Below are 21,913 nucleotides of genomic sequence, written 5' to 3' on the forward strand. Positions count from 1 at the left end.
TGCACATTCTCCCCATGTCTGCATGGGTTTCCTCTGAGTGCTCTGGTTTCCTCCCACAGTCCAAAGGATGCGCTGGTTCGGTGCATTGGCCAGGCTAAATCCTCCCTCAGTGTACCTAAACAGGCGCCAGTGTGTGGCACCTAGGGGATTTTCACAGTAACTTCATTGCAGTGTTATAGAGTCATAGAGTCATAGAAGCTTACATAATGTAAGCCTACTTGTGACACTAATAAATAAATAAATTTTAAATAAGCAGAATGGATAAAGGGGAACCAGTAGATGTATTTGTGGTAAACCACTGTTATATGTTATCTGTAGTGGTTAACCACCGTCGTTAGTATTTCTCAATACGTGTATATGTGGCACATGCCTGTCGGTTCCGCCCAAGTCTCCTCCCCCTGGTCCGGGTATAAAGGCGGTGGCTCCTCCCCCTTGCCCTCAGTTCAGACCAGATCACCGACAGGGATGGCTCCAAGTTCTTGCTAATAAAAGCCTATTTGTCTTGCTCACAACTAGTCTTGGCTCGATTGATAGTGCATCAGTATTGTATTTGGATTTACAAAATACATTTGATAAAGAGCCACTTAAAAGGTTACTATACAAAATAAGAGCTCATGATGTTGGGGACGACATATAACTAATGGAGTGCCACAGGAATTAGTGCTGGGGCTTTAAATATTTATGATCTATATTAAATGACTTGAATGTCGTGAAATTTGTTGATGATACAAAAATAGCTGGAAAACAAGTTGTGAGGAGGGTACAAAGAGTCTGCAAAGGCACCTTGTTAGGTTAAATGAGTTGGCAAAAATGTGGCAGATGAAGTCTAGTGTGGGAAAATGTGAGGTTGGCCCTTTGCAGGAAGAATAAAAAAAGCAGATTATTTAAATGGAGAGAGACTGGATGATGTGGTGCAGAGGAACCTGGGTGTCCTTGTATATTAGAACGTAAGAACTAGAAGCAGCAGTAGGCAATTCAGTCCTTCAAGCCTGATCCGCCATTTAATATAATCATGGCTGATCTCACCTTGGCCTCAACTCCACTTACCTGCCCGTTCATCATAGCCCTTCAAACGTTTACTAATCAAAAATCTATCCACCTCTTCCTTAAATTTACTTAAAGTCCCAGCATCTACCATGCTCTGACTCATGACCCATTGAGAGAAGTAATTTTTCCTCATCTCTGTTTGAAATCTGCAACCCCACATCCTAAAGCTATGACCTCTTGTTCTGGATTGCTCCACAAGAGGAAGTGTCTACTTTACGTCAACTTTGTCCATACCTTTTATCATCTTGTACACCTCAATTAGATCTCCACTCATTCTTCTAAACTCAAAGGAGTATAAGCCTAAACTGCCCAATCCCTCTTCATAAGTCAAACCCTTCGTCTCTGGAATCAATCTAGTGAACCTCCTCTGAATGCCTCCAATGTAACTACGTCCCTCCTCAAGTAAGGGGACCAAAACTATACACAATATTCTAAGTGTGGTCTCACTAATGGTTTGTACAATAGCAGCAACACTTCATTACTTTTATATTCTATTTCTTTATGAATAACTGCCAAGATTCCATTTGCCTTCCTTATTACCTGCTGTACCTACATGCCAGTTTTCTGCGATTCATGGACAAGGACACCCTGGTCTATCTGCACCAAAGCACTACTAAGTTTCTCTCCATTTAGATAATAATTTGCCTTTGCATTTTTCCAACCAAAATAGCTAACCTCACACTTATCCACGTTAAACTCCATCTGCAAAATTTTGCCCCATTTACTTAACCTATCCATATCCATTTGTAAATTTCTTAGGTAAAAGCAAAATACTGCGAATGCTGGAATCTGGAACAAAAACAGAAAATGCTGGTAAATCTCAGCAGGTCTGACAGCATCCTTCAGGGTCATCTAGACTCGAAACTTTGGCTCTATTCTCTCTCCACAGATGCTGTCAGACCAAGGCTGAGATTTTCCAGCATTTTCTGTTTTTATTGTAAATTTCTTACTTTATTTTTGCAACTTACTATCCCACTTATTTTAGTGTCATCTGCAAATTTAGCTATGGTACATACTATCCCTGCATCAGAGTCATCAATATAGATTGTAAATAGTTGGGTCCCGAGGGCTGAACCCTGTGGCACCCCACTAGTTACATCGTGCCAACCCGAGAAAGACTCATTTATCCCAACTCTCTGCTTTCTGTTGGTTAGCCATCCTCTATCCAAGCTAATAAATTACCCCTAATCCCTTGTGAACTAACCTTGTGTATTAACCTTTTGTGTGGCACCTTATCAAATGTCATCCTGAAGTCCAGATATACTACATCTACAGGACCACCATTATCCACCTTGCTTGTTACATCTTTGCATCACAAAATGTTAGCATGTAGGTACAGCAAGTAATGAGGAAAGTAAATGGAATGTGGGCCTTTATTGCAAGGAAGATGGAGTAGAATGGTAGGCAAATCTAGCTATAACTGGACAGGGCATTGGTGAGATCACAGCATGGGTATGATGTACAGTCTTGGTCTCCTTACTTAAGGAGAGATACACTTGCATTGGAAGTAGCTCAGGCTAGATTCCTGGGGTAAAGGGGTTGCTGTATGAGGAAAGATTGAACAGGTTAGGTCTATATGAGAGGTGATCTTATTGAAACATAAGAGTCTGAGGGGACTTGGCAGGGTAGATGCTGAGACGATGTTTTCCCTTGCGGGAGAATCAAGAACTCGAGGGCACAGTTTCAAAAAAATAAGGAGGTCTCCCTTTTATGGAAGATGGCGAGGAGGAGGAATTTCCTCTCTGAGGGCCATTAATCTTTGGAACTCTCTTCCTGAGAGAACCGTGGAGGCTGGGTCATTGAATGTATTCAAGGCTGAGTCAGATAGATTTTGATCTACAAGGAAGTCAAAGATTATGGGGGAATACAGGAAAGTGGAGTTAAGGCCATGATCAGATCAGCCAATCAGCCATTATGAATTATTGAATGGTGAAGCAGGCACGGGGTGGGTGAGGGGTGAAATGGCTTCCTCCTGCTTCTATTTCTTATGATCTTGTGGATGAGCGCAGATCCAACAACACTCAAGAAACTTGACAACGCTCAGGACAAAGCAGCCCGCTTGATCTGCACCCTAAACATTCAGTGCCTCCTCCAGTGACACACAGTGACAGCAGTGTGTACCACCTATAAAATGCATCGCAGCAATTCACCAAAATTCCAAACACATACAAAGAACAAAGAACAATACAGCACAGGAACAGGCCCTTCGGCCCTCCAAGCCCGCGCCGCTCCCCGGTCCAGGATTGAATCCTGAATCCAGGATCCCCGCCCAATTTTCCAGCCAAATTGACCCAACCACTAAGATAGTGGGCAGTAGATGCATGAAAAGCTCAGTATTTGCAAGTTTCCCTCCAAGTCAACAATCATCCTGAATTGGGTTATTGCTCCTTCAATGTCACTGAGCCAAAATCCTGAAAAAAGGAGTGATCTAATAGAACTCTTTAAAATGGTGAAATATTTTCACACAGTGGATGCAGAGAGAATGGGCAGGATTTTATGGCCTCGCTCATCCCGAAACCATAAAATCCCGCCCAAGGTCAACAGACATTTCATTTGTCCGCCACTCGCCCACCCCAGTTCTGTGGCGGGCAGGGCGATAAAATTCCAGCCAATGTGTCATGTTGTGGAGAAGAACATAACTAGAGGCCATCAATAGAAGGTCATCACCAAGAAAACCAATAAAGCATTCAGAAGAAACTATTTATCCAACGAATGGTGAGAATGTGGAACATAAAATCACAGCAGGTGTTTGAAATGAATATTACAGTTACGCTTAAGGTGAATTTGAGGGAGAAGGGTTAAGATGATAAATTTAGATGAAGGAAAAGGGGAGGCAATTTGAGTGGATCATAAACACTCGTATGGACTGGTTGGGCTGAATAGCCTACTACTGCGTCATGTATCCTTTGTAATCCTATGTCAACTCCCTCTCTAACAGTGCTGTTGGTGTACCTACACCACATGGACAACAGCAGTTCAAGAAGGCAGTTACCCACCAGCATCTCAAGGGCAATTAGGGATTGGCAATAAATGCTGGCCCAGCCAGAAACACACACATCTCAAGAATGAATAAGAAGATTATCACACAAATTGAAGCAGTTTGATAATATTTTCTGTGTTAGTAACAGGATCTTCAATTGTATCAATCATTGAGGATAAGGCATGATAATTATTTGATTTGCAGCCACGGCTGCTCAGTTGTCATAGATTGCTGTTGAACTGTCTTTTTTACTCCATCATTTGTTTTGGCTAATTAAAGTAAATATCCATATGCCTTCTTAACCACCTTATCTACCTGTCCTGCTGCCTTCAGGGACCTTTGCATATGCACCCCAAGATCCCTCTGCTCCTCTGTATTTTCTATCATCCTACTGTTCATTGTGTATCCCCTTGCTTGTTAGTCCTCCCAAAACGCATCACCTCACATTTTTCAGGGTTAAATTCCATTTGCCACAGTTCTACCCATCTGACCAGCCAGTCTATATCGCTTTCTTCCTCGCTAATTACCATACTACCAATTTTCAGGTCATCTGCCAGCTTACTGATCATGCCCCTACATTCACGTCTAGATCATTAATTCACACTACAAACAGCAAGGAGCCCAGCACTGATTCCTGTTTCACACCACTGGATACAGGCTTCCAATCACAAAAACAACCTTTGACCATTAACCTCTGCCTCATGCCACTTAGCCAATTTTGGATCCAAGTTGATTTGATTTATTATCGTCACATGTATTAACATACAGTGAAAAGTATGGTTTCTTGCACACTATACAGACAAGACATACCTTCATAGAGAAGGAAACAAGAGAGTGCAGAATGGACTATTACAGTCATAGCTAGGGTGTAGAGAAAGATCAACTTAATGCAAGGTAAGTCCATTCAAAAGTCTGACAGCAGCAGGGAAGAAGCTGTTCTTGAGTCGGTTGGTACGTGACCTCAGACTTTTGTATCTTTTTCCTGAAGATGGAAGAGAGAATGCCTGGGATGCATGGGGTCCTTAATTATGCTGGCTGCTTTGCCGAGGCAGCAGGAAGTGAAGACAGAGTCAATGGATGGGAGGCTGGTTTGCGTGATGGATTGGGCTACATTCACAACCTTTTGTAGTTCCTTGCGGTCTTGGGCAGAGCAGGAGCCATACCAACCAGTGTGATACAACCAGGAAGAATGCTTTCGATGGTGCAGCTGTAAAAGTTGGTGAGAGTCGTAGCTGACATGCCAAATTTGCCAAATTGCCCTGGATCCCAAGGACTCCTACCTTCTTGACCAGTCTCCCATGTGGGGCCTTGTCAAAGCGTTTCTGAAGTCCATGTCATACATCAACTGTATTGCCCTCATTTACACACCTAGTCACCGCCTTGAAAAATTCAATTAAATTTGTTCAACATGATCTCTCCTGACAAAGCCATGCTGATTATTCGTAATTAAATGTGGCATCTCCAAGTGGAGATTAATTCTATCCCTCAAAATGTTTCCAACAATTTCCCTACCACTGATGTTGGGCTCACTGGCCTATAATTTACCTGTTTTTTCCCTACTTCCCATCTTGGATAATGGTACTGATGCGCGATATAACTCACGAGGCTAGAGATGCTCAAGGAAATAGAACATAGAACATAGAAAGCCACAGCACAAACAGGCCCTTCGGCCCACAAGTTGCGCCGATCACATCCCCACCTCTAGGCCTATCTATAGCCCTCAATCCCATTAAATCCCATGTACTCATCCAGAAGTCTCTTAAAAGACCCCAACGAGTTTGCCTCCACCACCACCGACGTCAGCCGATTCCACTCACCCACCACCCTCTGAGTGAAAAACTTACCCCTGACATCCCCCCTGTACCTACCCCCCAGCACCTTAAACCTGTGTCCTCTCGTAGCAACCATTTCAGCCTTTTATTTACTATTACAATGAAGCTACCATATATAATACACGATCCCAGACTGAGGGGTCCCAGACAGAGCAGTGAGCTTTATACCTCTCCCAGGAGGCGGAGCCCGACTGGGATGTACCATAATAACTACGATACAGGTAGAACAGCCCAACACTAACCCCAACAGTAACAAGTAGAACAACCCAACCCTAACCCGTGGCGGCACGGTAGCACAGTGGTTAGCACTGCTGCTTCACAGCTCCAGGGTCCCGGGTTCGATTCCCGGCTCGGGTCACTGTCTGTGTGGAGTTTGCACATTCTCCTCGTGTCTGCGTGGGTTTTCTCCGGGTGCTCCGGTTTCCTCCCACAGTCCAAAGATGTGCGGGTTAGGTTGATTGGCCAGGTTTAAAAAATTGCCCCTTAGAGTCCTGGGATGCGTAGGTTAGAGGGATTAGTGGGTAAAATATGTGGGGGTAGGGCCTGGGTGGGATTGTGGTCGGTGCAGACTCGATGGGCCGAATGGCCTCCTTCTGCACTGAAGGGTTTCTATGAACCCCAACAGCAACATATATACAGACTCATAGTACTGGCCAGACCCTGGCTCAGTACTACCTGGTGGGAACCAACGATGGTTCACCACATTCACCCCTCCTTTGAAAACAAAGGCCGGCGGGGTACAAAACAAAACACAGAATAATTTGTCATCAGTCTATAAGTTCAGACGGTCAGGGGGACCGCACCGTCGTTGTGACCTCCTCAACACCGGCGATGACACCGGAGTTGGCACTCGCGGTGGCGTTCTCCCCAAGGCGATGTCCAACGGTTCCTCCACTGTCTCACGGGCCGGTTGACCCCGAGGTGATGTCAATCCGTTGAGTTCAGACACGCCTTGAAGTGGCGACCATCTCCTGGACTCAGGCAAGCTGTACACGGGAGTGAAAGGGTTAAGTGATGGTCCCGATGCTGCCCGCACCGTGTCAGGAGGAGAAACAATAGTTGGGGGATCTCTAACAGGAGGTATGGGAGCGACAGGGGTTTCCAAGTCCCCTGCTGGCGCCAGGTCTCGAATCGAGACCGTGTCCTCTCGCCCGTCAGGGTATGCCACATAGGCATACTGAGGGTTGGCGTGGAGGAGATGGACCTGTTCAACCAAAGGGTCGGACTTGCGGTCCCTAACATGTCGCCGCAGGAGGACAGGTCCTGAGTACGTCAACCAAGACTGTAATGAGGTCCCAGAGGAAGACTTCCGAGGGAATGAAAACAGCCTCTCATGGGGAGTAGCGTTGGTTGCCGTACACAGGAGTGAGCGTATGGAGCGGAGCGCATCAGGGAGCACCTCTTGCCAACGGGAGACTGGAAGGCTTTTTGACTTCAACGCCAGTAAGACAGCCTTCCAGACTGTAGCATTCTCACGTTTCACCTGTCCGTTACCCCTAGGGTTGTAGCTCGTGGTTCTACTAGAGGCAATCCCGTATGAGAGCAGGTATTGCCTCAAGTCATCGCTCATGAACGACGAGCCCCTATCACTGTGGATGTAGCAGGGGTACCCGAACAGGGTGAAAAGATCACGGAATGCCTTGATAACCGTGGCAGCGGTTGTATCTGAGCAGGGAATGACAAAAGGGAATCTCGAGTACTCATCAATGATGTTGAGGAAGTACACATTCCGATCTGTCGAGGGAAGGGGGCCCTTAAAGTCCACATTCAGTCTTTCGAAGGGACGAGTGGCCTTAACGAGTTGTGCCCTGTCAGGTCGGTAAAAGTGCGGTTTGCATTCCGCGCATACCCGGCAGCTTCTAGTTATGGACCTGACATCCTCCACCGAGTAGGGTAGATTCCGGGCTTTTACGAAGTGGTAGAGCCGAGTGACCCCTGGATGGCAGAGGTCATTGTGGAGAGCCTGCAAACGGTCCTCCTGCATACTGGCGCATGTTCCACGTGACAGGACATCCGAGGGCTCATTGAGTTTCCCTGGACGATACATGATGTCGTAATTATAGGTGGAGAGTTCGATTCTCCACCTCAAGATCTTGTCGTTCTTGATCTTGCCCCGTAACGTGTTATTTAACATGAACGCCACGGACCGCTGGTCCGTGATCAGGGTGAACCGTTTTCCCGCCAAGTAATGGCGCCAATGCCGGACGGCCTCCACAATGGCCTGGGCCTCCTTTTGCACCGCTGAATGTCGAATTCCGGGGCCTTGGAGGGTGCGAGGAAAAAAAGGCGACGGGCCTGCCTGCCTGGTTAAGTGTGGCGGCCAGGGTGAAATCAGATGCATCGCTTTCCACCTGAAAGGGGATGGACTCATTGACAGCGTGCATCGTGGCTTTCGCGATGTCGGCTTTTAGTTTATCAAAGGCCAAATGAGGCTCTGGTGCTAGGGGAAAAGAGGTAGACTTGATGAGCAGACGGGCTTTGTCCGCGTAATTGGGAACCCACTGTGCGTAGTAAGAGAAGAAGCCTAAGCATCTTCTCAGTGCTTTTGCACTAGTAGGCAGGGGAAGTTCAAGGAGGGGACGCATACGGTCTGGATCAGGGCCGATGACCCCGTTTTCCACCACGTATCCGAGGATGGCTAAGCGGCACGTACGAAATACACACTTCTCCCTGTTGTAGGTCAGATTCAGGCGAGATGCAGTGCGTAGGAATTTAAGGAGATTGGTATCGTGGTCCTGCTGGTCATGGCCGCAGATGGTGACATTATCCAGGTACGGGAAGGTAGCCCGCAGTCCGTTATGGTCCACCATTCGGTCCATAGCACGCTGGAAGACTGAAACCCCATTGGTGACACCAAAGGGCACCCTTAGAAAATGGTACAAGCGACCATCTGCCTCAAAAGCCGTGTATTGTCGGTCCTCTGGACGAATGGGGAGCTGGTGGTAGGCAGACTTTAGGTCGATGGTGGAGAACACCCGGTACTGCACAATCTGGTTGACCATATCAGAAATGCGCGGGAGGGGATACGCATCCAGCTGCGTGTATCTATTAATGGTCTGACTACAGTCAATGACCATCCGGGGTTTGTTCCCACTCTTGACCACCACGACCTGCGCTCTCCAAGGACTAGCACTAGACTGTATGATCCCTTCCTTGAGGAGCCGCTGAACCTCAGATCGAATGAAGATCCGATCCTCAGCACTGTAACGTCTACTGTTAGTCGCGATGGGCTTGCAGCCTGGCACAAGATTCTGGAATAGGGAGGGTGTGGTAATCTTCAGCGTCGAGAGGCTACAGGCGGGGCGCGTTGGGCAATTTGGAGGCTGCTGTTCTCCCACTGAAAGCGGAGGGAGTGGCCCACCGTACTGCAGGGTTACACTCTTCAAGTGGACCATGAAATTTAGTCCGAGGAGTATTGGCGCGCAACATGCGGTAACACCAGGAGCTTGAAGCTCTCGTAAACCGTGCCCTGCACCGTTAAATTTACCACGCAACTCCCTAGCACGGTGACAGACCGGGACCTTGATGCCATCGAAATCGTCTGCTTGACAGGTTGGATCTGGAGGCCACACCGCTTCACAGCGTCTGGGTGAATAAAACTCTCCGTGCTCCCGCTGTCAAACAGACAATAAATCAAGCGTTTGTTTACCTGTATGTCCATCATGGACTTAGAATCATAGAATAGAATCCCTACAGTGCAGAAGGAGGCCATTCGGCCCATCGAGTCTGCACCGACCACAATCCCACCCAGGCCCTACCCCCACATATTTTACCCGCTAATCCCTCTAACCTATGCATCTCAGGACTCTAAGGGGCAATTTTTAACCTGGCCAATCAACCTAACCCGCACATCTTTGGACTGTGGGAGGAAACCGGAGCACTCGGAGGAAACCCACGCAGACACGAGGAGAATGTGCAAACTTGTCGAGTCTGTGAGGCTTTGCCTGGTCCAGGATAATCGACGCCACCGTTGGTTCGTGAGCGCCACTGCAGGCAGCTGAGATGGATGAAGATGATCCCTGCTGGTCGTTCGCGGTCGGTGCCGACCAAAATGGCTGCTCCCATAGGTCGCACGTGGGCGATGGCGCCAAAATCAGCGACCCCTGGTGGTCGCGCGTCTCTTGCGACTCCGTCGTCTGTAATGGCGACGTCCTGGCCTCGCACATGGAAGAAACCCTCGACGATGCCGACGACGAGGAACCCGGCTCCGGGGAGTCGCAGGCCACACTGCTGTTCCTGGAAGTAAGTTTGGATCGACATACCTTCGAATAATGCCCCTTCTTGCCGCAGGCGGAGCACAACACCGCTTTAGCGGGGCATCGCTGCCGAGTGTGCTTCACTCCTCCACAGAAGTAACACCGCGGGCCACCTGGAGCTGCTGCCGTCGTCAGGCCCGAGTGTGGGCACGCCATCACACAGCTTTTCAGACCCGAGGGACGAGGTGGGATCTGCGACTGCTCCTGCCACGCTGTCTCCACGTGGTCTTCGGGATACAACGCTAGGCTTTTGGAGGCCGTCTCCAACGTATCCGCTAGTTCTATCAACTTAGTGAGATCAAGATTACCTTCCTCCAACAGTTTGAGTCGGATATAAGATGATCCAATTCCCGCCACAAACGCATCTCGAGCGAGGTCATTCATGTTCTGGTCTGCCGACACTGCTTTGCAGTTACAGCCCCTGGCTAGCTGTAGAAGCTCGCACGCGTACTGTTCCGTCGTTTCGCCGGGCTGCCGTCGTCGAGTGGCTAAAAGATATCGAGCATGCATCTCGTTTGGCGGTTTAATGTAGCGCTTCTTAAGAACTCGAGGGCCCCTTTGTAGTCGGTGGCCGCACGGATCGCTAGATATACGGCGTCGCTTACCCTCGCGTGGAGGACCCGGAGTCTGTTGTCGTCTGTGGTGACCGCTGCGGAGGCTGCGAGGTAGTCCTGAAAACATTTCAACCAGTGGTCGAAGCTGTTAGAGGCGCCCGCCGCACGTGGGTCCAGTGTAAGACGTTCGGGTTTTAACATTTGCTCCATACTCTCTGTATCGTTTTCCTTTTTTTTTTAACGACGAGAGTTTAACTAATAGTAAATAAAATTGATGCGTGATATAACTCACGAGGCTAGAGATGCTCAAGGAAATAAAGGCTTTTATTTACTATTACAATGAAGCTACCATATATAGTACACGATCCCAGACTGAGGGGTCCCAGACAGAGCAGTGACCTTTATACCTCTCCCAGGAGGCGGAGCCCGACTGGGATGTACCATAATAACTATAATACAGGTAGAACAGCCCAACCCTAACCCCAACAGTAACAAGTAGAACAACCCAACCCTAACCCCAACAGCAACATATATACAGACTCATAGTACTGGCCAGACCCTGGCTCAGTACTACCTGGTGGGAACCAACGATGGTTCACCACAGGTACCACATTAGTTGTCCTCCAGTCTTCTGGCACCTCTCCTGTGGCTGAAGAGGATCTGAAAATTAGCGTTGTTCAAATTCAGACCAGGTAAGACAACTCAGATTGGTCAAGGCATTGCCCTGGGGAATGATCCTTGGAATGACTATTCCAGAAACTTTTGTTTAGTTGACAAAGGTGCTAAATATGGATGTATTCCTTCAGTCTGCAAAGGGCAGGGACCTGTATGTGAATATATCTGGCTTCTAGTATATGTAAGTGAGCCACACTGCAAGTTTAACCATTTTAAATTGGTTTTCAGTGTATAGCTTTCCACTGATTGACTGATGTTGCATCAGCTACTCTTTGTATATCAACAGAAATTTAAATTGGGAGGGATGTCTAATGGTCAGCTGACTCATTATTCATTTCACACCACCACCCAAAAGTCAAAAGTACCCTCAGTAATTCACCATGATCCCTGTTTGTTTCTGATTGTGTTTTTTCTGAGCTCTGACGCATGTAGGACTGTGGCACTCCAAAAGGGCCTGAGAGCCATTTCAACAATTTACCCCCTCAGCACTTTGCTGTTCCTCGTACATCTCACAGAGATAGGATTCACTTGTATTTCCCTCTCCTGCAGAATACTATTGTGAAGCAGAACTCTAACAGGCTGCATACAATACGTGAAAAGGGCAGAACTGTTCCCATGATGGGAGGCACCATTAGCAGAGAATTATTTAATAAATGTTGACAGTTGGTGGTGTTAGCAAACAACATATGTGCATGGCTACCTCTGGAGGCTCCCCGAAGCTTTATCCCAGGCCCCCTCCTGTTTCTCATCCACATGCTGCTTCTCAGAGATATCATCCAAAAGTGTCATGTCAGGTTCCTCATAAGTGCTGCTGAAACTCAGCTCTATGTCACCACCACCTCTCCTGATCCTTCCACTCTCCTTGATCTGCCACATTACTTGTCCAACATGAGTAGAAATGTTCTCCAATAAACATCAGGAAGACTGAAGCTATTACCTTCTTGATGTCTGATTGGATTCCTGTGGTACTTTAACACATTAAAGATACTATCTAAGCGCAATTGGTTGTATAACTGCAAGTGTGTATGTGGAACACAGAACATCTGGTATCCTTTTCTTTGTTATTGTAGCAGAGGGATTAACCCATTTAAGATAAACAGTCTATCATCATAGAAACTCATTCAATGTTTATAAGCCTAAAGTAGTGACACTTAGTTCTAGGTTTTTAATTGTTTTGCCTCCTAATAAGCAGAGTGCCCCATTTGAACTCAGGACCTCAGAGTGGGGTGGAGGTAGAAATCACAGGAGATACAGGTTCCCTTATTAAGTGATTTAATTGCAGTGTCACTAAGTGTGACCCTTGAGCTCAACACTGCTTTGCGCTGTAGTCTTCAATACAAATGGTGAATACCATAGATTTACAGCATTACTAAGCTTGTTAATCCATTGTTCTCAGACCATTCCTAATAACCCACTCTGTTTGGAATGGGGCTGTTGTGTGGAACAGCCTGTACCTTTGTCTGTACCTTTAAGACCTGGCTGGCTGTAGAGATTTGCATTCTAATTAGTATTCTGTAACTTGATTTCTGTGTCTGTGCACTGTTGGAGAACAGATATCCACTCCATCTGACGAAGGAGCTGTGCTCCGAAAGCTTATGGTATTTGCTGCCAAATAAACCTGTTGGACTTTAACCCGGTGTTGTGAGACTTCTTAGTGTGGAACAGCAACAGGGTCAAAAAAGAACAGAGAAGCAGAGGTACTGTGAGCAAATGTTCCAGTTCACAATTCAGACAAAATGGAAAGCAAAACAGGAGAGATTTAAGGAAAACAAATTTCCTCACATTACTGCAAGGTTTTAACTTAAAGGCATTGTAGCAGTACTGTTCAATGCAATACAAAAATCTCTGTTAAATTTAGCACCCCAGTTTCTGATTCACCTCAATGGCAATGGGTAAATGTTCCGTCTGGTATTGAGCCACAATGCTTGGGAAGATCTCCGTTGAGCTGCTAGTTTTGTTGCTGATCTCATCAGGGGTCAGCACTGGTCCTAGCACTGCTGGAAGGTGAAAAAAACTCAGCTGGGGTTGTCATTCTTGGGTGTCTTCCAGAAAGCCTTTGCTGGAAAGTTTGCATGTGTGGATGTTGCTGGGGGAGAGGACCAGGGTTTGGCTGTAATGCCTGCTAGAGTTGGATGGTTGGCAACCAGTTTAAGTTCAAGTATTAAGAAATGTCACTTGGTGGGTTACTGGATGCCTCTTAGAACCCATGGATCTTCACCCAAAGGAGAGAGGGCAGAAGTATTGGGGAGGGAGGAATCAGCCATTTGAATTTGCAAACATCTTTCTGTGGGTTAACTGGAAACTGAGATGAAGGGAGAAATCCATTTATGGGTAATGTAATAGGCATGGGGAGTGCAAGCTGATTTTAATAATTCTTCTCTGACTGCAGTTGGATTTGTTGGTGGAGAAGCACAGAGAGACATATCGGCGTATGTTGGAGCAGTTACTTCTGGCTGAAAAGTGTCACAGGCGTACCGTGTATGAATTGGAAAATGAAAAACACAAGCACACAGATTACATGAACAAGAGTGATGACTTCACCAACCTCCTTGAGCAGGATCGAGAGAGGTAAGGACAAAGGGGACTTAGTGTCACCACTGTCTCTCACTGTATTTATTCACTTATAACACCAGGTTCTCATTTGCCATGCCTCAGTAAGATAAGTGGAACAGCTAACTTAGCAACAAACCATTGATGGCATAAACCAATAAATCCCAGAAAAGCATTACATTTCTGTCACATAGCAAAGGTTTTCAGCCTGACACCATGACAGTTAAGAACCGTAGAACCATAGATTCCATAGAATAGTGCAGAAGGAGGCCATTTAGCCCATTGAGTCTGCACCGACTTTCCGATAGAGTATCTTATCCAGATGCCCCCCACTCTGTCCACGTAAACCCTCACATTTATCATGGCCAATCCACTTAACCTGCACATCTTTGGAAAGTGGGAGGAAATCAGAGCAGCTGGAGTAAGTCCACACAGACACGGGGAGAATATGCAAACTTGAACTTAAAGCTTGAGTATCTTATTAGTACCAGTTGAATTCTATAATGCAGCTGTTTGTTGGGGACATCGGACTCTCCACTTGTGGCACAAGATCATTTTTGTAGGAATTTTTCTTTTTAATGACATCGCTGACTTTTCATCTCTCTCTATGGATATTCCCCGCCATGTCATGAATTTAGAAACGCAAATTACACATAATAAGAATAAATACAGTCCCCACTGCTTTGAGTTTATGTGCAAATGCAATTTGCCCTTGATATGCAAATATATATCAGGGTAGAATTACAAATCATTTTACTTTTAATTTCAAAGATGATCAAAGCGGGTACAGTTAAAATTGATGCTACAATAAGAAATAAAGATAGCTGAAACAAAATAAGATCATCTGCATTTTAATGACTTTGTCAAGACTTGTCCAGATGTGATAATTAACACAGGGTCTTTGCAGTTCCATGTGTAATGGCAGGAAAAAAAAGGTCACCTGACCCCACAACTCCACTTTGTTTTACAGGAAGGCCTATTTCGGGTTTATGCTTCATAAGTTCATAGTAAGTTCATAAGTTTGTATGGTATGAGTGCGACACTTGGCTCTGTAGAAATTTCAAAAATGTCACAGATGTACTGAAAACCTGAATGTAGAGTTGTAACCCTTGAAAGACAATTGATTTAATAGACCAAATGACACATGCAGGAAAATACTTAAACATGTTTCTCCAAGCTTCCCATCATGTCAAGCCACAGCTGTTTCCCAGTAGATGCTAAGTATTACCTGGTTTTCGTACACTGTCCCTTCAAATCTAGAGCAACATCTGAATACAATGCAGACTGCTGGAATGGAAGTGTCCCTTAGCCACTAACTGCAAAGATTTTAAGTGAAATAAACTTGGAAGATCTCAAAATTCATATCAGTAAATTGCCATTAATTTGACATGTGTTGCCTTTGTCAAAAAAGACCTAAATGCATTCTTGGTTTGTGAAGCTGAAAATTCTCATTGTGTGATTGAAAGTATCTTTTTGGGATTAGCTGTAAGGCACATGAACAACCTCAGTTACCTGGTGATAGGATCACACTTGTTTTAAACTGATGTGGAGGTGCACATTGATCTGCACACTTGGCTTATGAGGATGGAAAACACAGTCGATTATGCATGCTGCAATAGGTATAGATGAGCGGGCACTAGTGTGCAGTTATATGCAGAAATGCGTGGCCTATATAGGTATGTGTCCCTATGGACTGGTACATGTGTGGTGTATATGGTGATCAGTATGTGCATACCATTGAGAGGGTAATTTACATGCAATGCGCATGCGTAGCGTGTATAAAGTGCAGAAAAAAGTCTACATGCATGTTACTAAAATGGTGAAAATCATCATCAGCCAAATGAAAGCAAATTTTATCCAGCTATGAAACAAAGTGAATGTGGAACAATAAGCATAAACAGGACAGTGTAATGATGGGGCTGAGTGTGTATATCACCTTGGATGGAGCTTTCTGTTACAGTATTATGAATGTTTGAGAACAGACAACCACTCCATCTGACGAAGGAGCTGTGCTCCGAAAGCTTATGGTATTTGCTACCAAATAAACCTGTTGGACTTTAACCTGGTGTTGTGAGACTTCTTACAGTATTATGAACACAGCAATAGCTGGTGCAGCGTCTTGTCAATTTACCGTACTTCAGAGGTGTTGAATTATACAAGCAAATCAGTCAGCATCATAAAGCCATGCGAAATCCTCAAAGATTTCCAATCTTGTAATATGACATAAAGCAGTCGCTGCTGTTACAGTAAATATGTACACTACTTTATTTAATTAAACCCAATTTTGTCGGTAATTAAGCTGTTATTTTGTGACCACATTTCCTGGGGTTATGAATGATGCAGTGGTGGATTAATGCTTTTTCTTTAAATCTGTGCCCCCTCATTTTTGATCCTTTTACGAGCAGGAACAGTTTCTCCCTATCTGCTCTGTTCAGTCCCCTCATGATTTTGAACATTTCTATTAAACCTCCTCTTAGCTGCCTTCTCTCCAAGGAGAACAGTCGCAACCTGTCCACTTAATTTACAATTTACAAATTTATCAGAATACAGCAACTAGTTCCACAAAAAGGGGCAGTGGTTTTGTTTCCCCCAACACTCCTACACTACACAGCAAGATTCCAGGAGCAGCTACACTGCGTGTTTCTCAGCAGGGCCTGGTGAGAAATGTGGAGCTCCAGGCTAAGGAAAGAAATTAGGAGATGAGTAGCAATCCAACAGCGATTGCCACTCTGCGGAAGAATCGGCCTATTAAATGTGTGATATACTGACAGGCCATCCAACCTCAACTATCCACAGCTGCTGAGAGAGTGAGTGTGATGATGTTGCAGGGCATTGTAAGCTGTCTTCTTCCACACTGTGGCCAATCCCATGGACCATCAAGTGTAGCGATCAAATGTGTCCACATCCTCCATGGCCATAACGCTCTGCATGCCATCATGTTCTATATGGATGACATTATAGCCAGCTTCACAGCACCTCACTGATCTTCCCAAAGCACTCTCTAGCAAAGTAAAGTGTGGCTGCCCCATAAGAAGGATGGTGGTGAAAGGGGACATGAATGTAGGAACTCCACTCACAACATTTCCTCTTCTCCCCTATTTCCCCCACTTCAGTCTGTACCCAATACTCTGCCTCAGTGGCCCACTCTGCACAGGTGGGGGTGGAACAATATTTGGCAGAGTTTTCATGTGCTCCAAAATCCAGGGAATGTCAGTCAAGATCATCTCAGCAGTGAGAGAAGGGATTTAAGCAATCTGTCTCTGCCTCTGCTGAAACCACAGGGGATGCACCACAATAGGAGTAGTAGGAATTGGAAGAACAAAGCTTTGGGGTTTATTAAATATATGCATAATGTTTGTGAAAATGTTATGTTGTAAAGTTTACATTCTTTACCAAAATTGCATCAAATGTGTTACTTTGCACCACTTTACCATGTTGCCCATGTTTGGTTGTTGGTTGGTAAGTGATCTTTTAACTTGCTTACTGAAGAATGGGAATGCATAAATTGATGGGGATCAATGGGTGGGGGAGGGGGCAACTGTTTGGTCCTTGTATTTTAACACTTGGAGTCTGAGAAATACTTGCTTCACACCCTCTTAAGCAGACACCCTTTGCAGCTTCAAAGCAGTCAGGGGATTTGGATTGCCAAATGATGAAAATGTGATGGCAGCTCCTTCGAAAACTTCCACATATCTACCAATATGTCTATTTGTGATTATAACAGGCTGTACAGTGCCGAATTGGAACCATTTAAAGATCACAACGCTCCTGGTGGGTTTGGGATGTGCAGATTGCCTTGTGCCCACCATCGATGATGCCCTGCCCCTATAGGAAGCCAGCCTGAAATGCAAACCTGACTCTCTGCTCATTTTGACTGGTGGCATTTCAGCTGAATTTTGCATAATTGCCATCCCTGAGAAACCCAGTCACTGCTGACTGGGGCATTCTGGAAATTTCTCCATCAGAGCATGAGAAGGACACAGAGGTTACAAAAAGAAATGTTGAAGGCAGTGTGACTTTGACTTTGGCACATGTACTGTTCAGCCACCAGGTCATGGAGGGAGCAGTTCCATGTCAAGGACGTGCAGATGTCTTTTAACACATGACACAGTAACCTGAGACACCTGAAGGACTGCTGTTGCAGCATGTCAAGCAAATTCACCTTCTGCCCGTACACCCTGTGTCACAGATAGTTCCTCCTGTGAGCTGCACCTCTCTGCTGTTTCCCTCTCTGCTGCTCCTCCCTGCTGCTCCCTCCCTGCTGCTTCCTCTTTGCTACTCACTCTCTGCTGTTTCCCGCTCTGCTGTTTCCTTCTTTGCTGCTCTGTCTGTGCTGGCTCCCTCTCCCTGCTGGCTCCCTCTCTCTGCTGGCTCCCTTCTCTCTGCTGGCTCCCTCTCTCTGCTGGCTTCCTTCTCTCTGCTGGCTTCCTTCTCTCTGCTGGCTTCCTTCTACCCTGCTGGCTTCCTTCTCTCTGCTGGCTTCCTTCTACCCTGCTGGCTTCCTTCTCTCTGCTGGCTTCCTTCTACCCTGCTGTTTCCTTCTCCCTGCTGTTTCCTTCTCCATGCTGCTCCCTCTCTGCTGTCCTCCAGCAGGTCTCTCAACAGTAGACTATTACTGCTGGTGCTGCTGCTGCTGCAGTCATATTGCTTCTCTTTTGAGATCCAATCCAAGGTTGTCAATTAAGGTGCCATCCATCTTAGAAACATAGAAACATAGAAAAACTACAGCACAATACAGGTCCTTCAGCCCACAAAGTTGTGCCGAACATGTCCCTACCTTAGCGATTAAAATCTTGATGTGATTCTGAATGTAAATTCTCATCAAAAGTAGTTTGAATAAATCCTTTCCCATTCCCTCGTTTGGAGAACCGGTGCAGAAATGATGGGCCAAATGGCTTCGTTCTGCACTGTAAATATTCTGTGATTTGGGCAAGAAAACATTTGAGTACTGCCTATTTATAGCAGGATCTGCATGAGTTTTAATCAGTCCCCTCAATCGCTGTTGTGTTCTCATCTTGCTTATACTGGCATTTACAGGAAGTTTGGCAAAGCCATGATGCAACATTAAAGTTAACAACAACAACTCATGTTTATATAGAACCTTTCACATAAAGAAATGTCCCAAGGCACTTCACAGAATCATTCTAAAACAGACCATGACACTGAGCCACGTAAGGAGATGTTAGGTCAGAAGACCAAAAGCTTGGTCAAGAGCAACATCTTACAGAGGATAGAATGTGAGACACCAGTCAGGAATGTATTTACATAGTCAAGTCTATAGGTAACAGATGGTTGATTGAATTTTCAATAGCAGAGACGGGGCAAAGTTGGGTGATGTTACAGAGATGGAAATAGGCAGTCTTATTGATGGCACAAGTATGAGGTGAAGAATTCACCTCGGGGTCAGATGTGGCACCAAGGAGGCAAACAGCCTGCATTAATCTCAGACCATCACCAGGGACAGGGATGGAGTCACTTAGAAAGGAACAGTTTGAACCAGGGACCAAAGACATCCAATATTTAAATTGAGGAAATTTCAGCTTATCCAGTACTGGGTGTCAGAGAGACAGTCTGATAATTTGATGTTAGAAGAGGAATTGAGAGAGGTGGTAGTGAGGTAGAGTTGAGTGGCAACAGCATGTATATGTAAAAGTGTTAAAAATTGAAATATCGCTCCAGTAGCGTGATTTGGATATGTTATCAGGCAACTTGCCAAGGGGCTTTGCACAACTCGCCTGACACGTTAAAATTCACCCCTAATTCCCCCTGTTCACACTCAACAGACTCCCATCACCATTATCCCAGCTTTCCCTGACCTAAAGCTTCATCCACATAAAACATTATTAATATCAATGATAGATGTCCATTGTATACCTGCTGTTCCCAGCTAAGAGTATAACTACTATGTTTCTATGTTTACAGCAGGATCTGCAAATTTATTTTAATGTTCAAGAGTGTGGTGAACCATCATTGGTTCCCACTGTGGGGTTGTTCTAATGTTGTTGTTGGGCTAGGGTGTTCACACTGTGGGATTGTTCTAATGTTGTTGTTGGGCTAGGGTGTTCACACTGTGGGATTAATACACCTGTGGTTGTTACTGTTGTGGCACATCCCAGTCGGGCTCCGCCTCCTGGGAGAGGTATAAGACCCCCTGCTCGGGCGGGACCTCGTCAGTCTGGGGTGGTGTACTTACGTTCTAGTAGTTCCATTGTTAGGCAATAAAAGCCTTCAGTTACCGAAGCCTTGTGTCTTGAGTTTGATTGACGTGCATCAAAGAGGCTAAGAGCTGAGACAATCAGACCCTGACTTCCTGGCGTGATTGTGCTTCCAGTGAGATTCCAAAATTTGGATACTATGATCTATACAGTTGGGACACTGTATTACAAAATTTTCAAAACTAAATCCAAACAATGTGAGGTTGTGTTAATACATTCACATTCTACATCCATTTTTCTCTGACTAAATTCTGAGTAAAATCACAGGTTGACTATACGGTTTGCAAATTTGAGTCTCAGATGGAAAATATACACTGGAATTTGTCACTTACTTTTGCAGCCAACCTCATTACATAAATGACTGAAATTATATACAATTAGTCCTATATGTAATGTTGCACGAGAAAAGTAAATTCCTTCTGAGATGTGTAATTCCTTTTGTGATTTTTTTTTAGAACTTACTCATAATGATTCGAAGTTGCACTTTATGGCCAAAAATATATTCTGGCTCCTTTATTCAGTTAACATTTTCTTTGCCGTAACTGATTATAAAGACTTTGAATAGGCAGATAAGAATGTGTGCCTTGTGGAAATGTTTTTAACATAAGTTGTGTGCTGTAAAGGAGTGCTGTCTGTTTAAAGGTTGTGTTCTTGTTTGCAGTTAGATTGTGCTGTTACATTCGGTGCTGTAAAGGAGCACTGCTGCTACTCTGCCATTGGGATTGTTGGGGGCAGGAGGAAGGCCAGTAATCGGGGCGGGCTGGGGGGAGGGGGCTGCCAGGGGGTGGTCGGCCGGCTGGGGGAGGGGGTCTGACGGGAGGGATGCCTGCACTGCTGGGGGGGGGGGGGAGATTGGCACTGAGAAGGAGGGTGCTGGAGATTGGGTGGTCTGGGACGCGAGGGCAGTCGAGGATGGCCTGGGAATGGATGGAAGGCTGCGATTGGGCTGTGGTGGGATTGGGGGGCAGCACTGCGGGGGTCCCGGGTTGGCCAGCAATTGAGCTGGCCAGCAAACGGGAGGCAGATAGTTCAGGGCCACTGCATATGCGCAGAAGCCCATTGGTTTCAGCCTCCTGGGCGGGAGTAGGCCCCGCACCCTGAAATCTAATGACATTCACATTGGTGGCCTCTGCATTGCACAGAGTGGGGGAGATTCTAGTGTGAACTCCCACTGAAAAAAAACAGCGTGAATTACTCCTGTTCTCCCGCGAATTCAACACCTAGAATTTCTTTGGGAGAATTCCGCCCAATGTTCTTGTTTGCAGTCCGATTATGTTGTTGTTGCCTCAGGTGCTGTAAAGGGACGCTGTATGTTTAAATATTGTGTTCTTGATTTGCAGTTAGATTGCGTTGTTACATTAGGTGCTGTAATGCCTCACCCTGTAGCAATGCCTATTTAGGGTGAAACAGCAGAATTCTTGGCAGTGAAGTCTCATTCCCACCGTGCAGTTTATGATTCTCTCGGCAGATTCTCTGTACCCTCAGGAATGCACGAGCCAGTCTCTGAGCAATGCATGATTGCACATTCCCTTCTGCTGCTATCATCCTGGCTGCCCTTCTGATGGTGTAATGTTTGGACATGTCACTCATGACAGAGATCACTAATCCATATGCAATAAAAGAATGCAGCCCCACCACCTCTCACACCCCACCCATCACACCTTTTAAAGTTATTTCTCATTCTGGGCTTTTTAAAAAAAAAACTATTCTGTATTTCTCACATTTGTACTTAGAGAAGACTGACTTGAAGATGTGAGGTGCAATTCTTTATTTCCATCATTTATGTTTGTACTAAAAGCAATTT

The 21,913-nt window shown here is 45.7% G+C and overlaps 1 protein-coding gene across 8 annotated transcripts in view; it reads left to right on the plus strand.

Moving 5' to 3' along the window:
• The window catches only part of LOC144504560 (filamin-A-interacting protein 1-like), a 250,722-nt gene that overhangs the window by 131,801 nt on the left and 97,008 nt on the right, over positions 1–21,913 (plus strand). For all 8 annotated transcript variants that reach the window (XR_013499668.1, XM_078230084.1, XM_078230087.1 and 5 more), the window contains exon 4: positions 13,734–13,912. Coding sequence is in view for 7 of the 8 variants with exons in the window: in XM_078230084.1 (XP_078086210.1) it covers positions 13,734–13,912 (179 nt within the window). In the remaining variant the exon portion in view is untranslated. The remainder of the gene's footprint in view (positions 1–13,733; positions 13,913–21,913) is intronic.

The sequence above is a fragment of the Mustelus asterias genome, chromosome 15, assembly GCF_964213995.1.
Source record: "Mustelus asterias chromosome 15, sMusAst1.hap1.1, whole genome shotgun sequence".
NCBI lineage: Eukaryota > Metazoa > Chordata > Chondrichthyes > Carcharhiniformes > Triakidae > Mustelus > Mustelus asterias.